Source organism: Labeo rohita, chromosome 23, assembly GCF_022985175.1.
Source record: "Labeo rohita strain BAU-BD-2019 chromosome 23, IGBB_LRoh.1.0, whole genome shotgun sequence".
NCBI lineage: Eukaryota > Metazoa > Chordata > Actinopteri > Cypriniformes > Cyprinidae > Labeo > Labeo rohita.
Window position 1 is genome coordinate 1,300,794 of NC_066891.1, and position 23,051 is coordinate 1,323,844.

Sequence of the window (23,051 nt, forward strand, 5' to 3'; positions counted from 1 at the left end):
TCTCATTAGTTCTCTTTCAATCATATCATCTCTAATAAATGGTGGTACATTTGAGAGCGTAATCTTTTTTGCTGGCTGGGCTAAAGGCATCACTGACGTAAACACATTATTAACGACAATCCCTTTCGCTACAATGTCATTCACTTTGTCCACATTATCCAAAAAGAGCACTACAGCACTATTCATCCTAGCTGCAGACAAAAAAAAGGTAGAAAAACTCACTCGTTGCAATAGCGTTCTCTTCCACACACTCACGCTAACTCCGCCCACTCACTCCCAGCATGCACTCACAGAGAGAGAGAGAGACAGAGAGAGAGAGAGTCCTTCAAGAGTCACTCTCAACTTATCTGTCTATAAAGCCTATAAAAAAAACTGTTTTCATGTATTTCTTAACACTTCAGAATGTTATTCTTATTAAGTGAGGGTCATTTTTTAGTTTTTTTTACTCAAGCAAAGTCTCTGAGAACCTGACACATTGAACTTCTGAAGACTCCAGGTAGGTTGCAGCTCTGGAAAATGGTGGCGCTGGAGACTAAATGGTTCCTGATGGTTTCACAGCTAATTCTTTACTTTAATTCTTAATTCTTTTGCAGTTAACGTGTCTTTTCTTCTCCACCGTTTTTTTTATTCTCACCGTGCTGACCCAACGGGCATTTCTCTGTCCAATGGTCATGCCTTAACTTTGCAAATTCTAGTATTGCATTAGTTTTGCATCCTCCTCTTGGGCATTTAATAATTTTTGACTTTTCAATCTGGGTTAAATCTCTTTTTTGGCTTATTTATATGTAAAAGAAAACGTGCCTAATAATTATGCACACCTGAATATAAGGAGTTTTTCACTTCCAGCCTTCATGGACAAATATATATCATGTACAAATGATTAAATACAAAATTAATAGTAGTTATTAAGATTGATGTGGTTTGGAATTGGTAAAATGTGCTTGGGAAAAAAATATGACCAGAATATCAACATGCCTAATAATTATGCACACAGTGTGTGTGTATACATATATATATATATATATTCCAAGTATTCAATTCTTTTTAAAAAAAAATAATAATAATAAAGGTTTTTAGCTTGTCCCTCAAAATATTGTCCACTTTGTTATATTCTACTACCGGCCCTTTAAATGAAAGAAAAAGAAAATTATTTCATACGAAACCGCTGACATCGTTTCCTTGAAGGAAAAACAACTGGGTAAGGTGAGTAAGAGCCTCTGTTTCGTTAATTTTCTTGTTTTTACTTATTTTATCTGTTCCAACCTGTTAAGGGGAATATGAAAAAAGTAAACAAATTCTTATTTGTAAAAGTTTCATTAAAAAAAACATTCAATTCTTTATTTGAAACACCTTCTGTGTTAGCATTTTTGCTTGGACTTAGTTTAATGGCTGATTTTAGGTCAAAATATTCTCTCTGTTAGTGGGGTGGACACATTTAGTGTACATAGTGATGGCAGCAATTTATATTTAAGCTGAAGAAAGAGTGTATTTAGTGTGCTTTATTACATTTTACATATGGTATGTTTTACATGGTGTTTCCACCACAAACAAGTAATTGTAAATGTAATTAACAGTATGTCTCTCAAAGAATGCCTTTTGGTTCTGCTGAGACTCAGAGGAGGTACAGAAAATAGCAGAATCCTAAATAAATTATTAATTTATTTACTTACAAACTTCAAGAGGACAAAGGGATATGAGTTTTTAAAGATAATGTACAAAATGTCCATACATTTAATGTATAAATCTTTCAAATTGTTGTTCATTTGTCCCTAACAAGGTGGACATTTTTGGTCCTCCCTATATAAGGCTGATCAAAATGTAAAATGTCATTTTTGGGGTGAGTTGTTTTAGTTTGTATCATTTTAAATGAAAACAGCTGGTAGTAGCAACATGACGAGTCTGAGAGTGAGAGAACCAGTGCTCAGCCGTACATATGAGAGTGAGGAGATCAAACACAGAACACTGGGACTGATTACGAGATATTGTTGACGTTACAGCTGCTCGAGTAATAATAAAGGACAGCCATACAACCACTGAGGGCGGAAACTATAACAATGCAGGACTGTCAGTAAAGGCGCCACGGGCGGGTCCTAAACAATGTGACATCACATTGCTTAGAGAATAAAAACTGCATGCCTAAAAAGACTGGTTCCAGGGTTTCTGAGGGTCTTAACCCTCTGGGGTCTGAGGTGATTTTGGGGCCCTTTAGATGTTTTGACATGCCCTGACATTTGTGCTTATTTCAGCTACTTATAACATATTACCGGCCAACATATAATTTTTTGTATTCAGCATAAACGGTGCTACAATAATATGTGAGTAGGATGGATGTGCATGTTTGCATTTTTTTAGAAAAAAAAGATTATGCGTGGTTAGTAAGTTTTGGGAAAATGAACGTAGCTGAAATAAGGCCATAAAACTCATACTGAATAGTCCTGAGCAAGGCTTTTGAGTAATCACTCTTGTAGGCTAGAATATTTACTTCAAAATGATGTGAAAATGATCGTGCTTACTCTTTCACAGAAAACAATATATTGATGTAAATTTTCTAAGACGTGTTTTGTGATAGAAGGCCGTATGCGAGGGAGGGATAACGGCCATAAATATTTAGTGATTCGCACCTGAGAGACAAAAGGCCGTCCCCTAATGGCCCATCACTGTGACTGTCACTACCTGAGGCAGGTAACAAAGAATATGAGGAAAGTAAGATAATGGGGGGTTTTTGGTCATTTGTATTTTATTTACAACACAATATAATCCAAACATACATAATGAAGGTCAAAGATTATTATTGTACTCACTGACCTAACCACAGAGATGTGAACAGACCTTGTGTCATTCCTGTTCAGCAAGTCAAACTAGTAAACCATACCTGATATTTAAGTGTTTGCTGCTTCTTTCCATGGATTCAAGATAAAAAAAAAAAGTCTTTAAGATTTTTTTTTTCCTTTTTTTCTTTAGTTGGTCTTAAAAAGGTCTTTAAAAAGTATATTTACCCTCATAAAACCTGCAGAAACCTTATGGTTTGGTTTAATGAAGATTAAAAAATAAGGAGTGGGTGGATTTTTTTTTATTTTTTATTTATCTTTGTAGGATGGATGTGTTCACACACTGCCAAGTGCCAACACACATTTATGTCCAAATGTGTCCATTAAAGGAGAAGTTTACTTCCAAAAATTTACAGATAATTTACTCACCCACTTGTCATCCAAGATGTTCATGTGTTCTTTCTTCAGTTGTAGGGAAATTATGTTTCCTGAGGAAAACATTTCAGGAATGTTCTCCATATAGTGGACTTCAATGGTGTGTGAGAGTTTGAACTTCCAAAGTGCAGTTTAAATGCAGCTTCAGATGGCTCTGAATGATCCCAGCCAATGAAGAAGGGTCTTGTCTAGCGAAACGATTGGTTACTTTAAAAAAAAAAAAAAAAGAAAATTTATATACTTTATTTTAACCTCAAATGCTCGTCTTGTCTAGACTTGCAATGTGCATGCGTACTGTGTGTAATCCGGGTCAAGACACTTAGGGTATGTCAAAAAAACGCATCTCATTTTCTCTTCCAACTTCAAAATCGTCCTACATCGCTGTTGTACCTTTTTCTTGTTAAGGATGTTTGCCCTTGCACGTTCACTTTATTAACACTGGATCGGTACTTCTGCAGCGATGTAGGATGATTTTGGAGTTGAAGGAGAAAATTAAATTGGAGCTTTTCAACATACCCTAACTGTATTGTCCCAGAATGCACAAAGTTCACGCAGAGCTAGATAAGATGAGCATTTGAGGTTAATAAGTATATAAATTGTAAATTTAGAAAATAACCAATCATTTCACTAGATAAGAGTTTTCTTCCTCGGGTGGGATCATTTAGAGCCATTTGAAGCTGCATTTAAACTGCATTTTGCAGGTTCAATCTCACGGCCTCCATTGAAGTCCATTATACGGAGAAAAATCCTGAAATGTTAGCCTCGAAAAAACATAAATCTTTACGACTAAAGACAGAACACTTGAACATCTTGGATGACAAGGGGGTGAGTAAATTATCTGTAAATTATTGTTCTGGAAGTGAACTTCTCCTTTAAGTGTTATTATGTCAAAAAATTAAATCCCATTTATCGGCAATGAGGTGGTAACATCACTGTTTTTGAACAAGTTAAAGGAGAAGTCCGCTTCCAGAACAAAGATTAACATATAATGTACTCACCCCCTTGTCATCCAAGATGTTCATGTCTTTCTGTCTTCAGTCGTAAAGAATATGTTTTTTGAGGCAAACATTTCAGGATTTTTCTTCATATAGTGGACTTCAACGATGCCTGCGAGTTTGAACTTCCAAAACGCAGTTTAAATGCGGCTTCAAACGATCCCAAATGCGATTGTAAACATCCAAGCCGAGGAAGAAGGGTCTTATCTAGTGAAACAATCACTGGATGCTAAGTTCACTTTTACATGCTGTTTGAACATTAATGTGTGTTGTCAGTGTATGTACAAATCTACCCTATAATGATACAAATCCATGCAGTGGTTTTTAATTAATCTGTAAAAATAATATCCCCTTTTTCAAGTCGAGCCATTCTCAGATGCCTGTCGTTGTTGTGTCACACCCACAGAGGCCACTCCCACCATAGTTGATTGACATGAGCGTCTTACCTCAGATCAGCTGTAACAGTCCAACCTCCATGTTTTGATGTCAGAGCAGGGATGTAAGTTAGTTGAGCGATTGAGGTGTTGCTGGATGTAATAATGAACATAGTGGGTCGTCATTTACTCCCGACATCTGAGCTGCTGAAGATGCAGTGGATTACCTTTGTTTGTTAGTTAGCAAGTTTAGCGGCTAAGTTCGGCTAAAGTAAACAGGCTCGTCACTCCACAGAGAGAAGAGAGGGGCGGGGTGAGCAGAGCTCATTTGCATTTAAAGCAGCCTCGACCAGAATGAGATGATTTTTGCAGAGCTGATTTTAAAAGGTAAAAAGGGTGTTGTTTTACACAACCATAGAGAATTTTTAACCAAAGTATATTATAGACTTTTCATTAAGACCCTAAAGAATCATATCAACTTATGGAAAATGGCCATCCGATGACCCCTTTAAAAAAATACAATTTATATACTTTTTAATCTCAAACACTCGTCTTGTCTTACTTTCCCTGAACTGTTTTTTTCCGGGTCATAACAGTTAGGTTATGTCGAAAAACTCAGACTGTATTTTCTCCCTTAACTTCAAAATCATCCTATATCACTGTTTTACCTTTTTTGTTAAGGGTGTTTGATCTTTGCATGTTCACTTCGCAAACACTGTGTCGGTACTTCTGCAGCAATGGATGATTTTGAAATGATTTTTGAAGTTGAGGGAGAAAATACGATTGGAGTTTTTCGACATACCCTAACTGTCTTGAGCCAGAATACACAGAGTTCAAGGAGAGCAAGACAAGACAAGTGTTTGAGATTAAAAAGTATTTAAATTGTATAATTTTTATGAAAATAACCGATCGTTACACTAGATAAGACCCTTATTTCTCGGCTGGGATTGTTTGAAGCCGCATTTAAACTGCATTTTGAATCGTTCAAAATCGGGGCACCATATCAGTCCATTATATGGAGAAAAATGCTGAAATGTTTTTCTTAAAAAACATAATTTCTTTACGACTGAAGAAAGACATGAACATCTTGGATGACAAGGGGGTGAGTACATTGTCTGTAAATTTTTGTTCTAGAATTGAACTCCTTTAAACTTGCAAATTTGAGTTGCTGAACAATTTTCACATGGATTGATTAATTTTGTTTGCTGTTTTGGGGTGGTAATAGTATATATTAAGAGGGAGGGGGCAAAAACGTCTTTAACCTATGTCACAGTATAAGGTAAATCCGGTCCTGCCGGTCCTTGTAACACGTGTGATGTGCATATGTTTTTTTTAAACCTCGTTTATATACATTCACAGACTCTCTCTCTCTCTCTCTCTCTCCTCACAGTGCTCACACACTTGCGCCTCACATATATACACAGACACGCGCGCTGCGGATTGGCTCTGTTGCAGGTGAGTGTAAATAGGGCTTCACCGAGTCACACATGCAGTAACATTGATTATTCATTAATAATCAGTATTGATTGTTTTGATTAATATTACATGTGTTCCGTTTTCGCTGCAAAAATATTGAAGGCTGTCGAGTTTTTTAGAGTGATTCTGAACATTTAAAACAAAGTTTTACTGAGATTATGTCATCTGACAGCTGATGGTTTGCTGCTCCTCAGGGTTTCCAGGTGTGATGGCAGACACGGCCGTTCAGATGACCACAGTCGGAGATAAGAACAACAATGTGTCCAGGACAAAAGTGTCCACCAGAATGTCCTCCTCATCGCCCAGACGAGGAGCGACCATGAGCTTCCACAACATCAACTACAGTGTGAAGATGAAGAGCGGCTTCATCTGCAAGAGGAAGGTTACAAAGAAGAACATCCTGATTGAGCTCAAGTGAGTCTTTCACTCTTTTGATGTTGTGGTGTCAAATCTATTGTTGTTTCCTGACAATACTCATGTCCCATGTTTTCTTTAACGGTAAAGCATTTCAAAAATCTCTAATCTCTAAGACGATTCATATCAGATGTCAAATAGATGATGTAAAACCTCTACATATGTTTGTAAAACTGACACCTTTAAGATGTTCATCAGACGCAAGTACACAGCAGATGCAATCTTTAACAGACATCATAAAGATGTACATGTGCTATCTGTGGTGTTTCCTCATCTAGCAAATCTGCTGAGCTCATGAGTGTTATGTCATGAGCTACAGTTGAGGTCAGAAGTTTACATACACCTTACAGAATCTGCAAAAAGTTCATACAAAAGGGATCATACAAAATGCATGTTATTTTTCACTTAGTACTTAGATATGCTTGATTCTTACTGTGTAGTTGGAATGATCCACAGTGTTTTTTTTATTCATAGTTGTTCATGAGTCCCTTGTTTGTCCTAACAGTTAAACGGCCTGCTGTTCTACAAAAAATCTTTGGTTTTCCAGCATTTTTGTGCATTTGAACCCTTTCCAACAATGACTGTATGATTTTGAGATCCATCTTTTCACACTGAGGACAACTGAGGGACTCATATGCAACTATTACAGAAGGTTCAAACTCTCACTGATGCTCCAGAAGGAAACACAATGCATTAAGAGCTGGGGGTGAAAACTTTTGAATTTAAAGCTCGGGGTAAATTTAACTTATTTTGTCTTCTGGGAAACATGTAAGTATCTTCTGTAGCTTCTGAAGGGCAGTACTAAATAAAAAAAAGAAAAAAAAGAAAAAAGATATTTAGGCAAAATAAGAAAAATGTACAAATCTTCATTCTGTTTAAAAGTTTTCACCCCCCGGTTCAAATACACAAAAATGCTGAAAAACCAAAGATTTTGTGGAACCTGAAGGATTTTTCTGAAGAACAACAGGCAGTTTAACTGTTCAGGACAAACAAGGGACTCATGAACGACTATCACTAAACAAACAAACACAGGTGTGGATCATTCAGGTAACAACACAGTATTAAGAATCAAGTGGATGTAAACTTTTGAACGTCTGACTGGATGTGTCTTGACTTATGTAATCAGTATATAGATAGAGATCTCTCGTTGAGGTGAAAAGCCGTCTTGTGATATCAACTTGACAGTGTGAAATTAGCATAAAAAACGCCACCGCTATGTTTACATCACAGGGGAAGGTTATATAAAAGAGCTGTCCAAACGTGTTCGATCAGTTCATAGAACAGAATGTACCTAACAGAAAAGAATGATTAAATCATGAATGATTGGCATCGCTGGTTCTTTTGACAGAAATACGGGACACAAATAATAACTGCTGAAGTATTCACAGGAAAAATGTTTCTCAGGTCGCTCAAGGCATTCATAGTATCAGGGTTTATACAAGGTGATTAAAGGAGAACTTCCAGAACAACAAACAAACAAACCATCCCAGCCGAGGAAGAAGGGTCTTATCTAGTGAAACGATCAGTCATCGTTTTCAAAAAATAAAACAAGCACAAAAGCTTGTGTAGCACAGGCTGATGCATGTCCATGGGTCACTCTTGAACGATTCGTTCAATTTGAACGAATCTTTAATGTGACTCGGGAAGAACAAGTCCATTATATGGAGAAAAATCCTGAAATGTTTTCCTCAAAAAACATAATTTCTTCATGACTGAAGACAGAAAGACATGAATATCGTGGATGACAAGGGGATGAGTACATTATCTGTGAATTGTTGTTCTGGAAGTGGACTTTTTCTTTAAAATGCTTGTAGTACTTAAAGGCCTGGAAATATCAATTTTTCTGAAGAGGTATTTGAAAAGTGCTTTAATTATTTAGACTGTATGTATCTAAGAATGTTATGTTTTTTTTTTTTTTTTTTTGCCAATAAGCACATATCTTTTTTGCTTATTTCAGTTCATGTCAGAAAACAATCGAGCTAAGCAAGCAGTAGTACTGACAGTGTCATGTAAACATGGCTGAAGATGCGAAAAGAGAAACAGATGAACTGAATCAGTTGAGTCATATATACTGGAACCGCTCAGATTGATTCAAACTCGTGACCTCGATCATTCATTTCAACCGATTCACTAGCAAAAACCAGATTCAAAAACCATTTTCGAATTTCAACAACATTTGTAATGATTTTAAAAAGCACTGGTGATGGGGGAAACTGAGCTTTTCCAAATTTCAAATCAGTTAAACCATTGCGTCACAAAATGATTCACTGTTTCAAAGCACTCCAATCGGATCGCGTATCCCGGATCATTTGTTACAGATCGGCCCTGCGTCCCACTGTGCATACTATCCATCCTAAATTCTATGTAATAGTATTTTTTTAATACTATTTAGGGCAGATAGGGTTGATAGTATGCACAGTGGGACGCAGGGCCGATCTGAAACAAATGATCCGGGATATGCGACCCGACTGATTCGGAATTTCGAAAAGCTCAGTTTCACCTAATACCAGTGCTTTTTAAAATTGTTACAAGCAATGCTGAAATTCGAAAATGATTTTTGAATCTGGTTTTTGCTAGTGAATCGCTTGAAATGAACGATCGAGGTCACGAGTTTAAATCAATCGTAGCGGTTCCAGTGTGAATGACTCAACTGATTCAGTTCATCTGTTTCTCTTTTCGCATCTTCAGCCATGTTTACATGACACTGTCAGTACTACTACTTGCTTAGCTCGATTGTTTTCTGACATGAACTGAAATAAGCAAAAAATGTGCGTATTGACAAAAAAAAAAAAAACTATAACATTCTTAGATACATACAGTCTAAATAATTAAAGCACTTTTCAAGTACCTCTTCAGGAAACTTGCTATTTTCAAGGGTTTTTCAGACCTTAAAAAGGCAAATTTAAGTACTACAAGCACTTTAAAGGAGAAGTCCACTTCCAGAACAACAATTCACAAATAATTTACTCATGCCCTTGTCATCCAAGATGTTCATGTCTTTCTGTCTTCAGTGAAGAAATTATGTTTTTTGAGTAAAGCATTTCAGGATTTTTCTCCATATAATGGACTTCACTGGTGCCCTGATTTTGACTTGTTCTTCCCGAGTCACATTAAAGATTCATTCAAATTGAACAAATCGTTCAAGAACGACCGTGGACGCGCATCTCAGGGCCTGTGCTACACAAGCTCTAGTACTTAAAAAGTATACAAATGTTTATTTTTCGAAATGATGACCAATCGTTTCACTAGATAAGACCCTTCTTCCTCGTCTGGGATGGTTTGTTTGTTTGTTGTTTCGGGAAGTTCTCCTTTAATCACCTTGTATAAACCCTGATACCATGAATGCCCTGACTGACCTGAGAAACATTTTTCCTGTGAATACTTCAGCAGTTATTATTTGTGTCCCGTATTTCTGTCAAAAGAACCAGCGATGCCAATCATTCATGATTTAATCATTCTTTTCTGTTAGGTACATTCTTTTCGGTGAACTGATCGAACACGTTCAGACGGCTCTTTTATATAACCTTCCCCTGGCCACAGATCATAAATGAATGGGGGCAGCTTGGTGAGCGACATGGCAAAAATATATTGATTCTTGATTTTATTCTTTGTCATGTTAGTTTTACTATTTTGCAAGTTGTCTGAGCAGTACAAAACAAATTTCAAAATATCTGTCTTCTGTGTTCAGCACAAGAAAGAAATTAATACAGGTTTGGGACAACATGAGAGCGATAATTTAAAATTTTTGGGTAAACTAATATACACATCCGTTTTTCTCTCAATTGTTTATTTTACTTTTGATTAAAACTTTGCACTGTTGCACTGTGCGTGACCCAGCAGCAGTTAAATTTATTTATTTTTTTATTTAAAACCAAAACGACGTTGAAGGCGGTGCTGTAATGTAAACATAGCGGTGGCATCTTTTATGCTAATTTCACACTGTCAAGTTGATATCACGAGACGGCTTTTCACCTCAACGAGTGTTCTCTATCTATGTATTGATTACATAAGTCAAGACACATCCAGACAGACAAACGGCTCTTACGATAATTTCCCGTTGCCGGTGACTCCTATTATGGCGTTCAGTCCCGGCCTCATGATACCACTAGAGAAATCAAGAATCAAGTGAATGTAAACTTTTGAACAGGGTCTTTTTGTATAAATTCAACTATTATTTTCTCTTGAGGACTATATGTAAATGTCTTTCATGTGAAATATCTTATTCAAGTCAGTACTAAATACAAAATAACGTGCATTTTGTATGACCCCGATTATTTTGGTAAAATAATTAACGTTTTGCATATTCGGCATGGTGTATGTAAACTTTTGACTTTAACTGTGTAAGTCTGTCATGTAAAGTGCAGTATGCATTTTAATTGAGGCTTATTCAGTCAGCATCCCATGTGTTTGCTTTCATCTTGCTTTATGTGATTCTACAATGATGTTGAAGAAAACACAGTGATGATAATTCTGAAGTAATTCTGTGTTATTTTCTCTAGTGGTATCATGAGGCCGGGACTGAACGCCATATTAGGAGTCACCGGCAGCGGGAAATCATCGTAAGAGCCGTCTGTCTGTCTGGATGTGTCTTGACTTATGTATTCAGTCTCACTGTGCATACTATCCACCCTATCTGCCCTAAATAGTATTGAAAATTATTACTATCACATAGAATTTAGGATGGATAGTATGCACATTGTGACACAGGCCGGGACTTCAAATCGCGTATTGCGAATCATTTGTTTTGGATCGGAAGGTGTTCATGAATCATTTTGTGAATTGAATTATTCAAATCAAATGATTCGCGATACGCAAAGTTCCGTTCGAAGTGAAATGATTATCGATCCGTGCTCCGAGTCCTGATCTGAAATGATGGTTCGCGAATCATTTGATTTAGATCGAACCTTCGGATCACGGAATCGTGAATCGATTCATTTAGATCGGATCTTCGTAGCGTGGATCTCGAATCATTTGATTCAGATCAGGATTCCAGAGCGATTTCGCAAATCTTTTTTTTTTTCTTAAACAGTAGAAAATATCATTAAGGCAGTACAGCTATAAAAAAAAAAAAAGAAAAACAAAAACAAAGAAAAAAGAAAGATAGTATACAGACATAAACCCCTAAGAAAATCCAAAAAAAAAACGTGGTTTTACTATATAAAAGTGTAGTATACTTTGTAATAATTTAGGAGTAATGCTAATGCTTCACTTTATTTTTGCCATTTTTTATTAGTAAATTTTATTTATGTATTTCTTATTTTTTAAATTTGAAATAGAAGACATAATAAGTGAGATCCTGGATTGAAGTTTTTAAAATCATACAAGTAGTGCTTGAAAATTCCTTAATTCCTAGAATTTCATTTTACAGTATCTGCGCGAACCCTGTGCTATGCACAGTACATACAGCTATACACCTGTAGGTGCACCTGATGACAAGATGTTACATAATGCACCAGCAGAATTTTTTCCAGTCATGTATTTCCTCACTGAGTATTTCTTAAAAATGGTTTGTAAAAATCCTGTCTCGTCTTGTTCCTGATGTGACCCTATGACATGTTTTATCTCAAGTGTTTCATCACACCTTTAGTGTAACCAGTGTTAAGGAGTAACTTAAAGTAGTTTAGCTGATTAGTTTTTTTTTTTTTTTTAAACAGAGCAGCTTTTCTAGCAACAAGCTGTTTTTTTCCAGAAAGTAACAGTGTAATGTGATAAAACACTGCATGAAGTGGTTATAAAGAGTTCTCAAAACAGGTATTAATACATTTTTTAAAATCATGTGTTTCATTCTGCATTTGCAAGTAATATCAATCAAACTGCAGTTGGATTGTTTTGATAAAATAATAATAACTAAATAAAATACAGCTAACTAACATAATAAAAAACATGATTTGTGTTGAGTTATTTGTTTTTGCAAATGAACTCTTCATATATTATATATAAATATATATAGTCTGCATTTATTTGATAAAATAAAGAGCAAAAATTAATATAAAATATTGTTGCAATTTAAAATGTTTTCCGTGTTTTATAAAATTAATATTTATTTATTTACAAATGTATTTTTAACATGTTTATTTTTATTTATAAAAGAGCATGAAGTCTGTATAGTAAATAATAATCATTTTACTTTATTAATTTTACCTGGAATGTACACAATGAAATTACTGAAATAAATTTTAGTCACTTAAAATGTTTTTTAATAATAATTATTATTCATATTTATTTTATATATTTAGAATATCAAATAATAAAATTAAACTAGATAAAAAAGTAAATGAATAGTTTATAAAGTTTAAAAAGTTTAAGAAGTTTTAAAAAGTTTTAAGTTTGATGGTTTTCAGTCTGAAATAGTTTTGAAGGCAATACAGTCTGTCAGAGATAGATTAGCAAGTTAGTAGCATGTTGCTAGCATGATTACTAAGTTACTAACATGTTGCTAGCATGATTGTAGCATGATTAGCATGTTGTTAGCATGTTATTAGCGTGATTAACAAGTTACTAGCATGTTACTAGCATGATTAGCAAGTTGTTAACAAATTTATAGCATGATTAGCAAGTTACTAACATGTTGTTAGCATGTTACTACTTGTCGTTAGCATGTTATTAACGTGATTAGCAAGTTACTAGCATGTTTATAGCATGATTAGCAAGCTACTAGCATGTTGCTAGCATGATTGTAGCGTGATTAGCATGTCGTTAGCATGTTATTAGGTGATTAGCAAGTTACTAGCATGTTACTAGCATGATTAACAAGTTGCTAGCATGTTTATAGCATGATTAGCAAGTTACTAGCATGTTGCCAGCATGATTGTAGTTTGATTAGCATGTCGTTAGCATGTTATTAGCATGATTAGCAAGTTACTAGCATGTTACTAGCTTGATTTAACATGATTAACATGTCATTAGCATGTTGCTATCATGTTTCTAGCATGATTAGCATGATTAGCATGTTATTAGCATGATTATCAAGTTATTCGCATGTTGCTAGCATGACTTTCACATGATTAGCATTTTGTTAGTATTTTACTAGCATGATTAGCCAGTTACTAGCATGTTGCTAACATGTTACTAGCATGATTAGCAAGCTGTTAACATGTTTATAGCATGATTAGCAAGTTACTTACATGTTGTCAGCATGTTACTAGCATGGTTAGCAAGTTGTTAACATGTTTAACAAGTTACTAGCATGTTGCTAGCATAATTGTAGCATGATTAGCATGTCGTTAGCATGTTATTAACGTGATTAGCAAGTTACTAGCATAAGTGTAGCATGATTAGCATGTCTTTAGCATGTTATTAGCGTGATTAGCAAGCTACTAACATGTTGCTAGCATGATTGTAGCATGATTAACATGTCGTTAGCATGTTATTAGCGTGATTAGCAAGTTACTAGCATGATTAGCAAGTTGCTAGCATGTTTATAGCATGATTAGCATGTTACCAGCATGATTTTAACATGATTAGCATGTCATTAGCATGTTGCTATCATGTTTCTAGCGTGATTAACATGTTATTAGCATGATTAGCATATTATTAGCATGATTAGCAAGTTATTAGCATGTCGCTACCATGACTTTCACATGATTAGCATTTTGTTAGTATTTTACTAGCATGATTAGCCAGTTACTAGCATGTTGCTAACATGTTTTAACATGATTAGCATTCTGTTAACATGTTTCTAGCATGATTAGCATATTGTTAGCATGGTTAACAAGTTACTAGCATGTTTCTAGCATGATTAGCATGATGTTTTATTGAAGGTTTCTGGACGTTCTGGCCGCTCGTAAGGATCCTTCTGGTCTCTCTGGAGAGGTTCTTATAGACGGAGCTCCACAACCTCCAAACTTCAAATGTCTGTCTGGATACGTAGTGCAGGTATAAATCACACAAACACTCATTTACTACATTTACTGTCTTCTGTTCACTTAGTAACATAGCAGCATCATCTCTTCAACGACACATGATGTGAGGAATCGCTCACGTCTGGAGCACAAATGCTGAGCTGAGGCTGAACTGACACATTTAACTACTTTACTTGTGTTCTCAAAAGTGTGAATTCCACCAGCAATTGTTTAATCTAATCTCAAATCACACCAGCATGTCATGAGACACCCTGCATTTACTAAACCTGTGTGTTCAGACAGTGTTTGAGCACATGAAACATCCTGATTATCAGGCTTTGTGTTTCAAGGGCTGTCACCATATCAGATTTTCCCTGCATGACTATTGTGACCTCAAGAATTCACAATAACGATCAGGGGTCGAAAAGGGGTTAGTGTACTGTTAGTGTAAAATGCATCACTTATGTTTAATGTATCTATTTTTTAAAAATATTTTATAACAAGTTATGAGAATAATGATACTGACATATAGCCCGACATCATCTTATCTGACCACAGATCCTGAATCAGGACAACACACTCTTAAACTGCCAGAAGTGCCAACAGCTTTCATGCATGTCTTTCAAAATAAAAGTCTTAATAAAAATAAAATAAAATAAAAATAAAAATAAAAGTAGTGCAGTAAACATAATTATGTGTTATATTATTATTTGAGTACTGTTTATTTATAAATATCGCCAATACCGCTATATGGCAACGCTCCCATTTCAAGCACGTGTTTTTTTGCAGGATGACGTGGTCATGGGGACGCTGACGGTTCGTGAGAATCTGCGTTTCTCAGCGGCTTTACGACTCCCGAATTCGATCCATCAGAGAGAAAAAGATGAGAAGGTTGAGAGACTCATTCAGGAGCTGGGATTGAGCAAAGTGGCCGATTCACGGGTAGCAAACCAAAAACACCTTCATCTCACTGACTACATCACTGACTACATGCAATCAACACAGATTTGGCATTCACAGAATCAGTAAAGAGTGTATGTAGTCCAGTGGCGGATTAAGACTCTTTGGTGCCCCTGGGCAACGACACCTAAAGTGTCCCATTTTTCATTCATTTATATTTAATTTACACAATACTTTTCAAGTGTTTTACTCCCTTCAAAGAAAGGTGTAAAATGGGTGTTTTCAGAAATGTGACAATGAGTGCGTGGTCTTGTTGCAGATGGGCAGTATTTCAAATACATGTATTTAAAATACTATATTGAATCTTTATATTTAAACACCTTTGGAAAAAGACAAATGTGTTTTGGATTTAAATACATTTAGTATTTTTGTATTTATTTAGTACACTTGTTGATACAGGAAATCAGCAGTCTAATAAAGAGGCAAAAAGTATTTTATGTATTTTGAAAATACAAAAATACTAAGATTAAATGCATTTAATTACAAAATACAAAACAGTATTTTGTATTTCAAATAAATGTTTTTGAAATACTGCCCATCCCTGACTGCGCTTAACAAATTTATTGGACCACCACCCAGTGTACGGTTTGTGCCACAGCTGCCCTAAACTAAGTACTGGTGATTACCAAAATAATTTTTAATGTTTCTGTAATGGTTAATCCACCAGTATGTGTGATCTTTAGTCAGAGTAGTTTTTCTAATGCTAAAATATAATTATTATTGGGATTGAATGGATTCAAAGATAGACTGCACAAAAGGTTAATCAAAAGCAAGTATTTGGGAGCAACTACACTGTAAAAAACAATTTGTTGAGTCAACTTAAAATAATTTGTAACATGGCTGCCTTAAAATTTTAAGTTCAGTCAACTGGAAAAAAAAAATTCAACTTGAAATGTTAAATTATACTAAGTGACAACTTAAAAATGTTCAGTTGATTCAACTCAAATATCTAAGGCAGCTGGGGTACTTGCCCATCTGTTAAGCTTAGCAAACACAACTTAATATTTCAAGTTGACTAAACTTATTTTAGTTGACTGAATTTAAAATTTCAAGGCAGCAGGGTAACAAATTATTTTAAGCTGTGTTTTTTATTTTTTACAGTGTAGAAACTATTTGGATGTCAGTGCATTAAAACAATGTCAGCAAGAATGCAAGCTTTTATCAAGGCCAAAAGAGGCATACAAAATAAAAATAAAATATGTATATTTTTGGATTATTAGTTTTTGTTATTATGTGTGAACAAAGACAATTTAGTCGTTTATTATTTGCCCAATAAATGACAATACAATGTTTAGTTCTAAACAAGTTTGAACTGAAAATAAACTCACAAACTCACTTGTTTACACTCTGCCCCTATCTTGATTGCCAGCGGCTGCAAAGTACAACGTGAAAACGCAAAGCTGACGCTCTGTAGCGAATTCACACATATATAAATTAGGCATTTTAATTTCAGTTGTAGACTGGAGTTGCGCGACGCACCGCACAGCATGCTCCTACATGAATCTGGTTGAATAATATATAGGCGTCGAAACAAAAACGGGTTCACGCAGGAGAAAAAAAAACTTTCAACAAAATATTTAGGGGACTTAGTACGTTCTGATGAACGGGTATATATAGGTCATGGTTTGAAAATACATCGCTTGTCTTACCGGAGAATATTTATTTGCGTGGTGCCCCCCCTGGACGTGGTTGCCCATATGGTTAATCCGCCCATGATCTAGTCTCATTTTTGGTCTAGATGTAGCTGCCATCTGAATACTTATGTGTTTTTCTCTTCAAAATTATGACTACATAAAACATACAACAACAACAAAAAATATATAAAAATATATAACAAAATAAAATAAAACAACATTTTAATAAATAATTAAATAAATATAAGATGAAATGAGAACTAAAATAAATAAAATATAAATATAATTTATTTTATTTCAGCTATTAACCAAAGCAAGATTTCTCAATTTCATTTGGTTTAACTTGAAGTGTTAAAATAACAAAACTGAAACTAATAAATAAAAATTAGTTAAACTATAAGTACATATTGAAAAAATATTTATTTATTTTTATTTATTTATTTTTATTTTTTTTTTTTAATGAATGAATGAATGAATCATGTGAACCATTGATTCAAAAGTCCTGAATGAATTCCTGAATGAATCAGCCATTTGAATGAATCAAATGAATGAATGAATAAAGATATTTACCATCAACTGCTGGCAGGTTTAGTTTCTTACTTAGAGTTTCATGAAAAAAAAAATAATAATAATAAAAATAAAAACATTAAAGGGATAGTTCACCAAAAAAACTTAAATTCTGTCATCATTTACTCACCCTTGTGTCATTTCAAACCTTTCCTTTGTGGAACATGAAGAAATTTTGAAGACTTTTGGTAACAAAGCTGTTTTTGTTATCAATGACTTTCATGGTATAAACAAAAAATACTGAGATGTTTCTCAAATTATCTTCTTTTATGTTCCATAGTTTACGTTAGGCCGTTGCAGCCTAAATGTTTGTGTAATTAATTTTGTGATTAATTAGACTGTGACTGACAGCTCTAATATATATATACACACACATATATATACATACTCTAATATATACTCTAATATATACTGTATACACACACACACACACACACACACACACACACACAAACACACTGCCCTCCAAAAGTTCAAAACGCCCTAGTAAAGTGGGGTTTTGGACAATATTGGCATGAATCCTTTTTAGTTTGTGATCATTTTGCACTGATAAGGGACAACACAAGCGACAGCATTAGCTCTGCATAATCTGGGCCTAAATTCATTGTCTTCTAAACTTAACTGGCAATCAATTGTTGAAGCTATTAAGGTGTGCTGACCCAAAAATCTTTTAAAAACCTGGGCCAAGTTTAAACCAGTAACCAGGCATCACAGCTGGCAAAGGGTCATGTCTGACTTTGACATGTATATATTGCCATTATTATGTAATCAAAATGAAAATTATTATTGCTGGTCTTCAATGATAATGTCAAGTTACCTTATTGTATTTGCACCAAAAAATAATAAGGATTTATGCTGATATCATCCAAAACCATACTTTGCCAGGGGTGTTTCCAAACTTATATATAACAGTATTGGGTTTAGAGGGCGGGACTTGAATTCACAGCTTCTCTGATTGGCTGGTTTTACAGGTGGGCACGCAGCTGATTCGTGGCATTTCAGGCGGAGAGAGGAAGAGGACGAGCATCGGCATGGAGCTGATCATTGATCCGCCGGTGCTTTTCCTGGACGAACCCACCACCGGCCTGGACGCCAGTACAGCCAACTCCGTCCTCATGCTGCTCAAGAGGTGCGTTTATACACGGGACGTCCCATGAAGTGGGTCATTGGCCTGTTACTACTAACAGGTGATTGGGACTCCCAAGTAAGACCCCTAACACTGACATTGTGTTTTGTTCAGAATGGCGAACAGCGGTCGCACCATCATCCTGTCCATCCATCAGCCGCGCTACTCCATCTACCGGCTGTTTGACAGCCTCACGCTGCTGGTGGGAGGAAGGATGGTGTATCACGGGCCGGCTCAGGTTGCCCTGAACTACTTCAGTCAGATCGGTATGAAAACACCCCCACACACACGTAAACAGAGCCTCACATCATGATACTGAATGTGTGTGTGTGTGTGTGTGTGTGTTAGGATACATCTGTGAACCTCATAACAACCCTGCTGATTTCTTCCTGGATGTGATCAATGGAGAATCCACTGCTGTCGCTCTCAACAAGTTATACGACAATAAGGGTACACTAATTCCCTTCTGCAGTGTAAAGGCCACATAGCAGCTTATTTTACTGTTGGAATGATGTGTCATTTTTATTTTAAAATGTATTTTATTTGTATTATTTTATTATATATAAAATAATCTATACCTGTTAGGGGTTCAAGCACATAGCACTGAAACCCTACTGTAATTGTTAGAATGGTCACGGATCAGCGATCTCCATGTAAAAATGTTTGTGCAGACCAAACCGTAAGTTGTAGAGACTTAAAACTTGGAGGGATGGTAGTACTCACACCACCTACAACGTCACCAAGGCTCGTCCCAATCGGCCTGACGGGGGCGCTACAGCGATCAAAAGTATGAAATCGCTCAGAACTCCTAAACCATCAGTCGCAGGTGTTGGAATCTTTGGCTCACGCTGGACAAAATGCACACCTTAGATTTGTGTGAGTCCTGGCGAAATTTTCAGGTATTTCGCATTTCTTAGAAAAAACTATACTTTTGCAAACTAGTCCTAGGTTTTTTACCTGATCAGAACGAAACCAGTGCAGAAAGATTCTCTGGAGAAAAAAAAGTTGAACTTTCGACTATATCCACCAAACTTAGAACACTTATGTAAAAGCTCAATCTGAGGTTACAGAAAAAATATTACAGAGTTTGGCCACTTGGTGGCGCTATTAGAGGGAAAAAAACATAATGTCAGTAACTACGCAACCATTTGTCCTTTCAACATGAAAATTAATGTGCACAGTCTTGGTCCAAAGTGTCTACAAGGACATTTGTGTATCAAAAAATATGGCCGCCATTGGCCAGCGAAGTTTGATCACCTGTTAGATAAGGTTAATGGAGGCTGATCGGAACGAAATTTGGTGGGCCTGTTTTACTCATGGCCCCAAAGGTCTGAGAGAAATTTAAAAGAAATTGGGCACTGGGGGAGGCAATATCGCATTTTCCAAGGGAGCAAACGATTGTACGTTGGGTGGTTTTTCACACATACATGCGATATTTGTATCATACCATAGAACTCCTCATTCTGGGCAACTTTGCCTATCAATCAAATCGTTTGTTAAATGATTGAGAAGATGTCAAAAACCTACTTTTGTGAACTAGTCCTAGGGTTCTTTGCTTAGAAAAAACACTGCAGTACAATTCTCTGGACTTTCTAGGTCAATAATTATCAAAAAAATATATGCAAAAGGTGATTCTAAACAAACATGCAAAGTTTTAAAGGGAACAGGACCACAGCTGGCGCTATAACAGTTAAAAAAGACTCCAAAACACTGTATTTCTATGGTAAATGATCTGGATTTGCCAAACATGCTTTTTAAATCATTGATTTTGGTGGGTACAGATTTGATAAATAATATGTAATGTCTTATAGGAGAAGCCACTTCCAAAACAAAGATTCACATATAATGTACTCACCCCCTTGTCACCAAAGATGTTTATGTCTTTCTTTCCTCAGTCGTAAAGAAATTATGTTTTTTGAGGAAAACATTTTTTCTCCATATAATGGACTGATATGGTGCCCAGATTTTGAACTTCCAAAATACAGTTTAAATGCAGCTTCAAATGATCCCAAATGCGGTTGTAAACGATCCCAGCTGAGAAAGAAGGGTCTTATCTAGCGAAACGATCGGTTATTTTCATAAAAAAAAATACAATTTATATACTTTTTAATCTCAAACACTTGTCTTGCCTTTCTCTCCCTGGTACTCTGTGTATTCTGGCTCAAGACCAGTGTTGGTGAAAGTTACTTTTAAAAGTAATGCATTACAATATTGAGTTACTCTCTAAAAAAGTAACTAATTACATTACTTAGTTACTATTTATGGAAAGTAATACATTACTTTACTTTTTCGTTACTTTCTAAATCTGGGCAGAACTTGCTTGTTTGTTTTTAATATAAAAAGTTATATTTTTGGCAAATGTAAAAGCCTTTTCATACCAAAAGCCTCAGGCTTTGAGAAAAGTAAATTCAAATCTGTACAGTAGACCACAGAAGAAAAAAATGTAAACTCTTCAGCAATAAAAAAAACATATGTTACAAATGGAAAACAAATGTTAGATTATCTTAAGTAATTTTTGCCTATTAGTGGTTATTTCTGTGGTTGAATTGGATCATTGAAGGTCAACAGCAAAGATATCGGTTAATAAAATGTGATTAAATGCATAAAGGATATTTGTATTATTTAACATATTTAATTATTGCAGGTTTGCGTCATATTGTGAGTTGAATTTCACTGTTTTTATTCATTTTGAGGAATACTGAATACTTTTTTTTGTAAATGAGATGAATTAATGCATGTTCACACTTATTATAGATCTAACATCATACTCCCGATTTCTCTCAACATGGGGAAATGAGAGCTTTTAATCAATAAATGAGGGGAAAAGTAACTGGCGTTACTTATTTGAAAAAGTAACTCAGATATTTTCTTGTCAAAAAAGCAATGTGTTACTTTACTAGTTACTTGGAAAAAGTAATAATATTACATAACTCATGTTACTTGTAATGCGTTACCCCCAACACTGCTCAAGACAGTTCGGGTATGTTGAAAAACTCCAATTGTATTTTCTCCCTCAACTTTAAAAATCATTTAAAAATCATCCTACATCGCTGCAGAAGTACCGACACAGAAATACCTTTAACAAAAAAGGTAAAACAGTGATATAGGACGATTTTGAAGTTGAGGGAGAACATGAGGTGGGAGTTTTTCGACATACACTAACTGTCATGAACCGGAAAAAAACAGTCCAGGCAGAGAAAGACAAGACGAGCGTTTGACATTAAAAAGTATTTGAATTGTATTATTTTTATTAAAATAACCAATTGTTATGCTAGATAAGACCCTTCTTTCTCAACTGGGATCATTTACAACCGCATTTGGGATCGTTTGAAGCTGCATTTAAACTGCATTTTGGAAGCTCAAAATCGGGGCACCATATCAGTCCATTACATGGAGAAAAATGCTGAAATGTTCTCCTCAAAAAACATAATTTCTTTACGACTGAAGAAAGAAAGCGTGAACATTTTGGATGACAAGGGGGGTGAGTACATTATATGTGAATCTTTGTTTTGGAAGTGGACTTCTCCTTTAAGCGCTTGAACCCCAGTAATCGCTGCTTGCAGCTATTTTTTTTATTTTCGTTTTTTTTAGCTAATGATACCATCAGTGAGATGAGATGAGACTAGTGTCTGATAAATGTGTTTGTGTGTGTCAGAACTGGACCAGGAGCAGCTGAGTTTGTCCCTCAAGGGCATCGAGGATCGTTTGGTGGAGGAATACAAGAACAGCATCAACTACAAACGGACCAAAAGCGAGCTGAAGCGAATCATTAAGGGACAGGACTACAGCACACGGCCCAAATCCAGAACGGTCACATACAGCACGTCCTTCTGCCACCAGTTCCACTGGGTCTTCAAGAGAACCATCAAGAACCTCATGCTGAACCCACAGACCTCAGTCGCTCAGGTCAGCATCAGTGTCTACATCAGGCATTTACACATGTTTCTATCAGCCTTTGAGCTGAGTATTTCAGTAATTTAACTACCCATAACAAAATGGTACTACCCATTTTCAAACTGAAAATATTGCAATGATTTAATGCACTTATTTTTGTTGTTAAATGTCGAATAATTTTAAATGAAAGAAGTTTTCTGTTAAAGCTGATATTTCTATATTAATCCGTGTCTTGTCTTTTCTCCAGGTTGGGGTGATGATTTTGCTGGCTCTGGTTGTTGGAGCCATATTTTTTGGAGTGAAGGAGAATTCAAGTGGCATTCAGAACAGGTATGAAAACTTACTGATCCAGCTGAGCCAGTATTACTGTGTGACTAATAATTTTTTGCTTGAATTAGAAGTGATTCAGTGTTCAGATCTGAACAGAAAATGTGTTTCTTCAGCCGTGGTGTTTTCAGATGTAATTTGTGAACCTGGACCACAAAACCATAAGGGTCAATTTTTTGAGAATCTGAGCTTACAAAAAAATCGAAATATTAGGAAAATCGCCTTTAAAGTTGTCCACAT

The 23,051-nt window shown here is 35.5% G+C and overlaps 2 protein-coding genes across 3 annotated transcripts in view; one reads left to right on the top strand and one right to left on the bottom strand.

Moving 5' to 3' along the window:
- Window positions 1-3,935, bottom strand: part of LOC127154885 (tripartite motif-containing protein 16-like) — a 43,886-nt gene extending 39,951 nt beyond the window's left edge. The window contains exon 1 of the mRNA XM_051096757.1: window positions 3,917-3,935. Coding sequence (XP_050952714.1) covers window positions 3,917-3,935 — 19 coding nt within the window. The remainder of the gene's footprint in view (window positions 1-3,916) is intronic.
- LOC127154616 (broad substrate specificity ATP-binding cassette transporter ABCG2-like) overlaps window positions 322-23,051 on the top strand; it is a 32,924-nt gene continuing 10,194 nt past the window's right edge. Inside the window, exons 1-11 of one of the 2 annotated variants that reach the window (XM_051096263.1) lie at window positions 322-496; window positions 5,963-6,027; window positions 6,243-6,462; window positions 10,962-11,021; window positions 14,223-14,337; window positions 15,093-15,245; window positions 18,436-18,593; window positions 18,705-18,856; window positions 18,939-19,040; window positions 22,246-22,496; window positions 22,732-22,814. In XM_051096263.1, the coding sequence (XP_050952220.1) occupies window positions 6,257-6,462; window positions 10,962-11,021; window positions 14,223-14,337; window positions 15,093-15,245; window positions 18,436-18,593; window positions 18,705-18,856; window positions 18,939-19,040; window positions 22,246-22,496; window positions 22,732-22,814 (1,280 nt within the window). In that variant the 5' untranslated portion in view covers window positions 322-496; window positions 5,963-6,027; window positions 6,243-6,256. Of the gene's footprint in view, window positions 497-1,184; window positions 1,204-5,962; window positions 6,028-6,242; window positions 6,463-10,961; window positions 11,022-14,222; window positions 14,338-15,092; window positions 15,246-18,435; window positions 18,594-18,704; window positions 18,857-18,938; window positions 19,041-22,245; window positions 22,497-22,731; window positions 22,815-23,051 lie in introns of those variants that run through there. The other variant, XM_051096264.1, reaches the window with a different exon arrangement.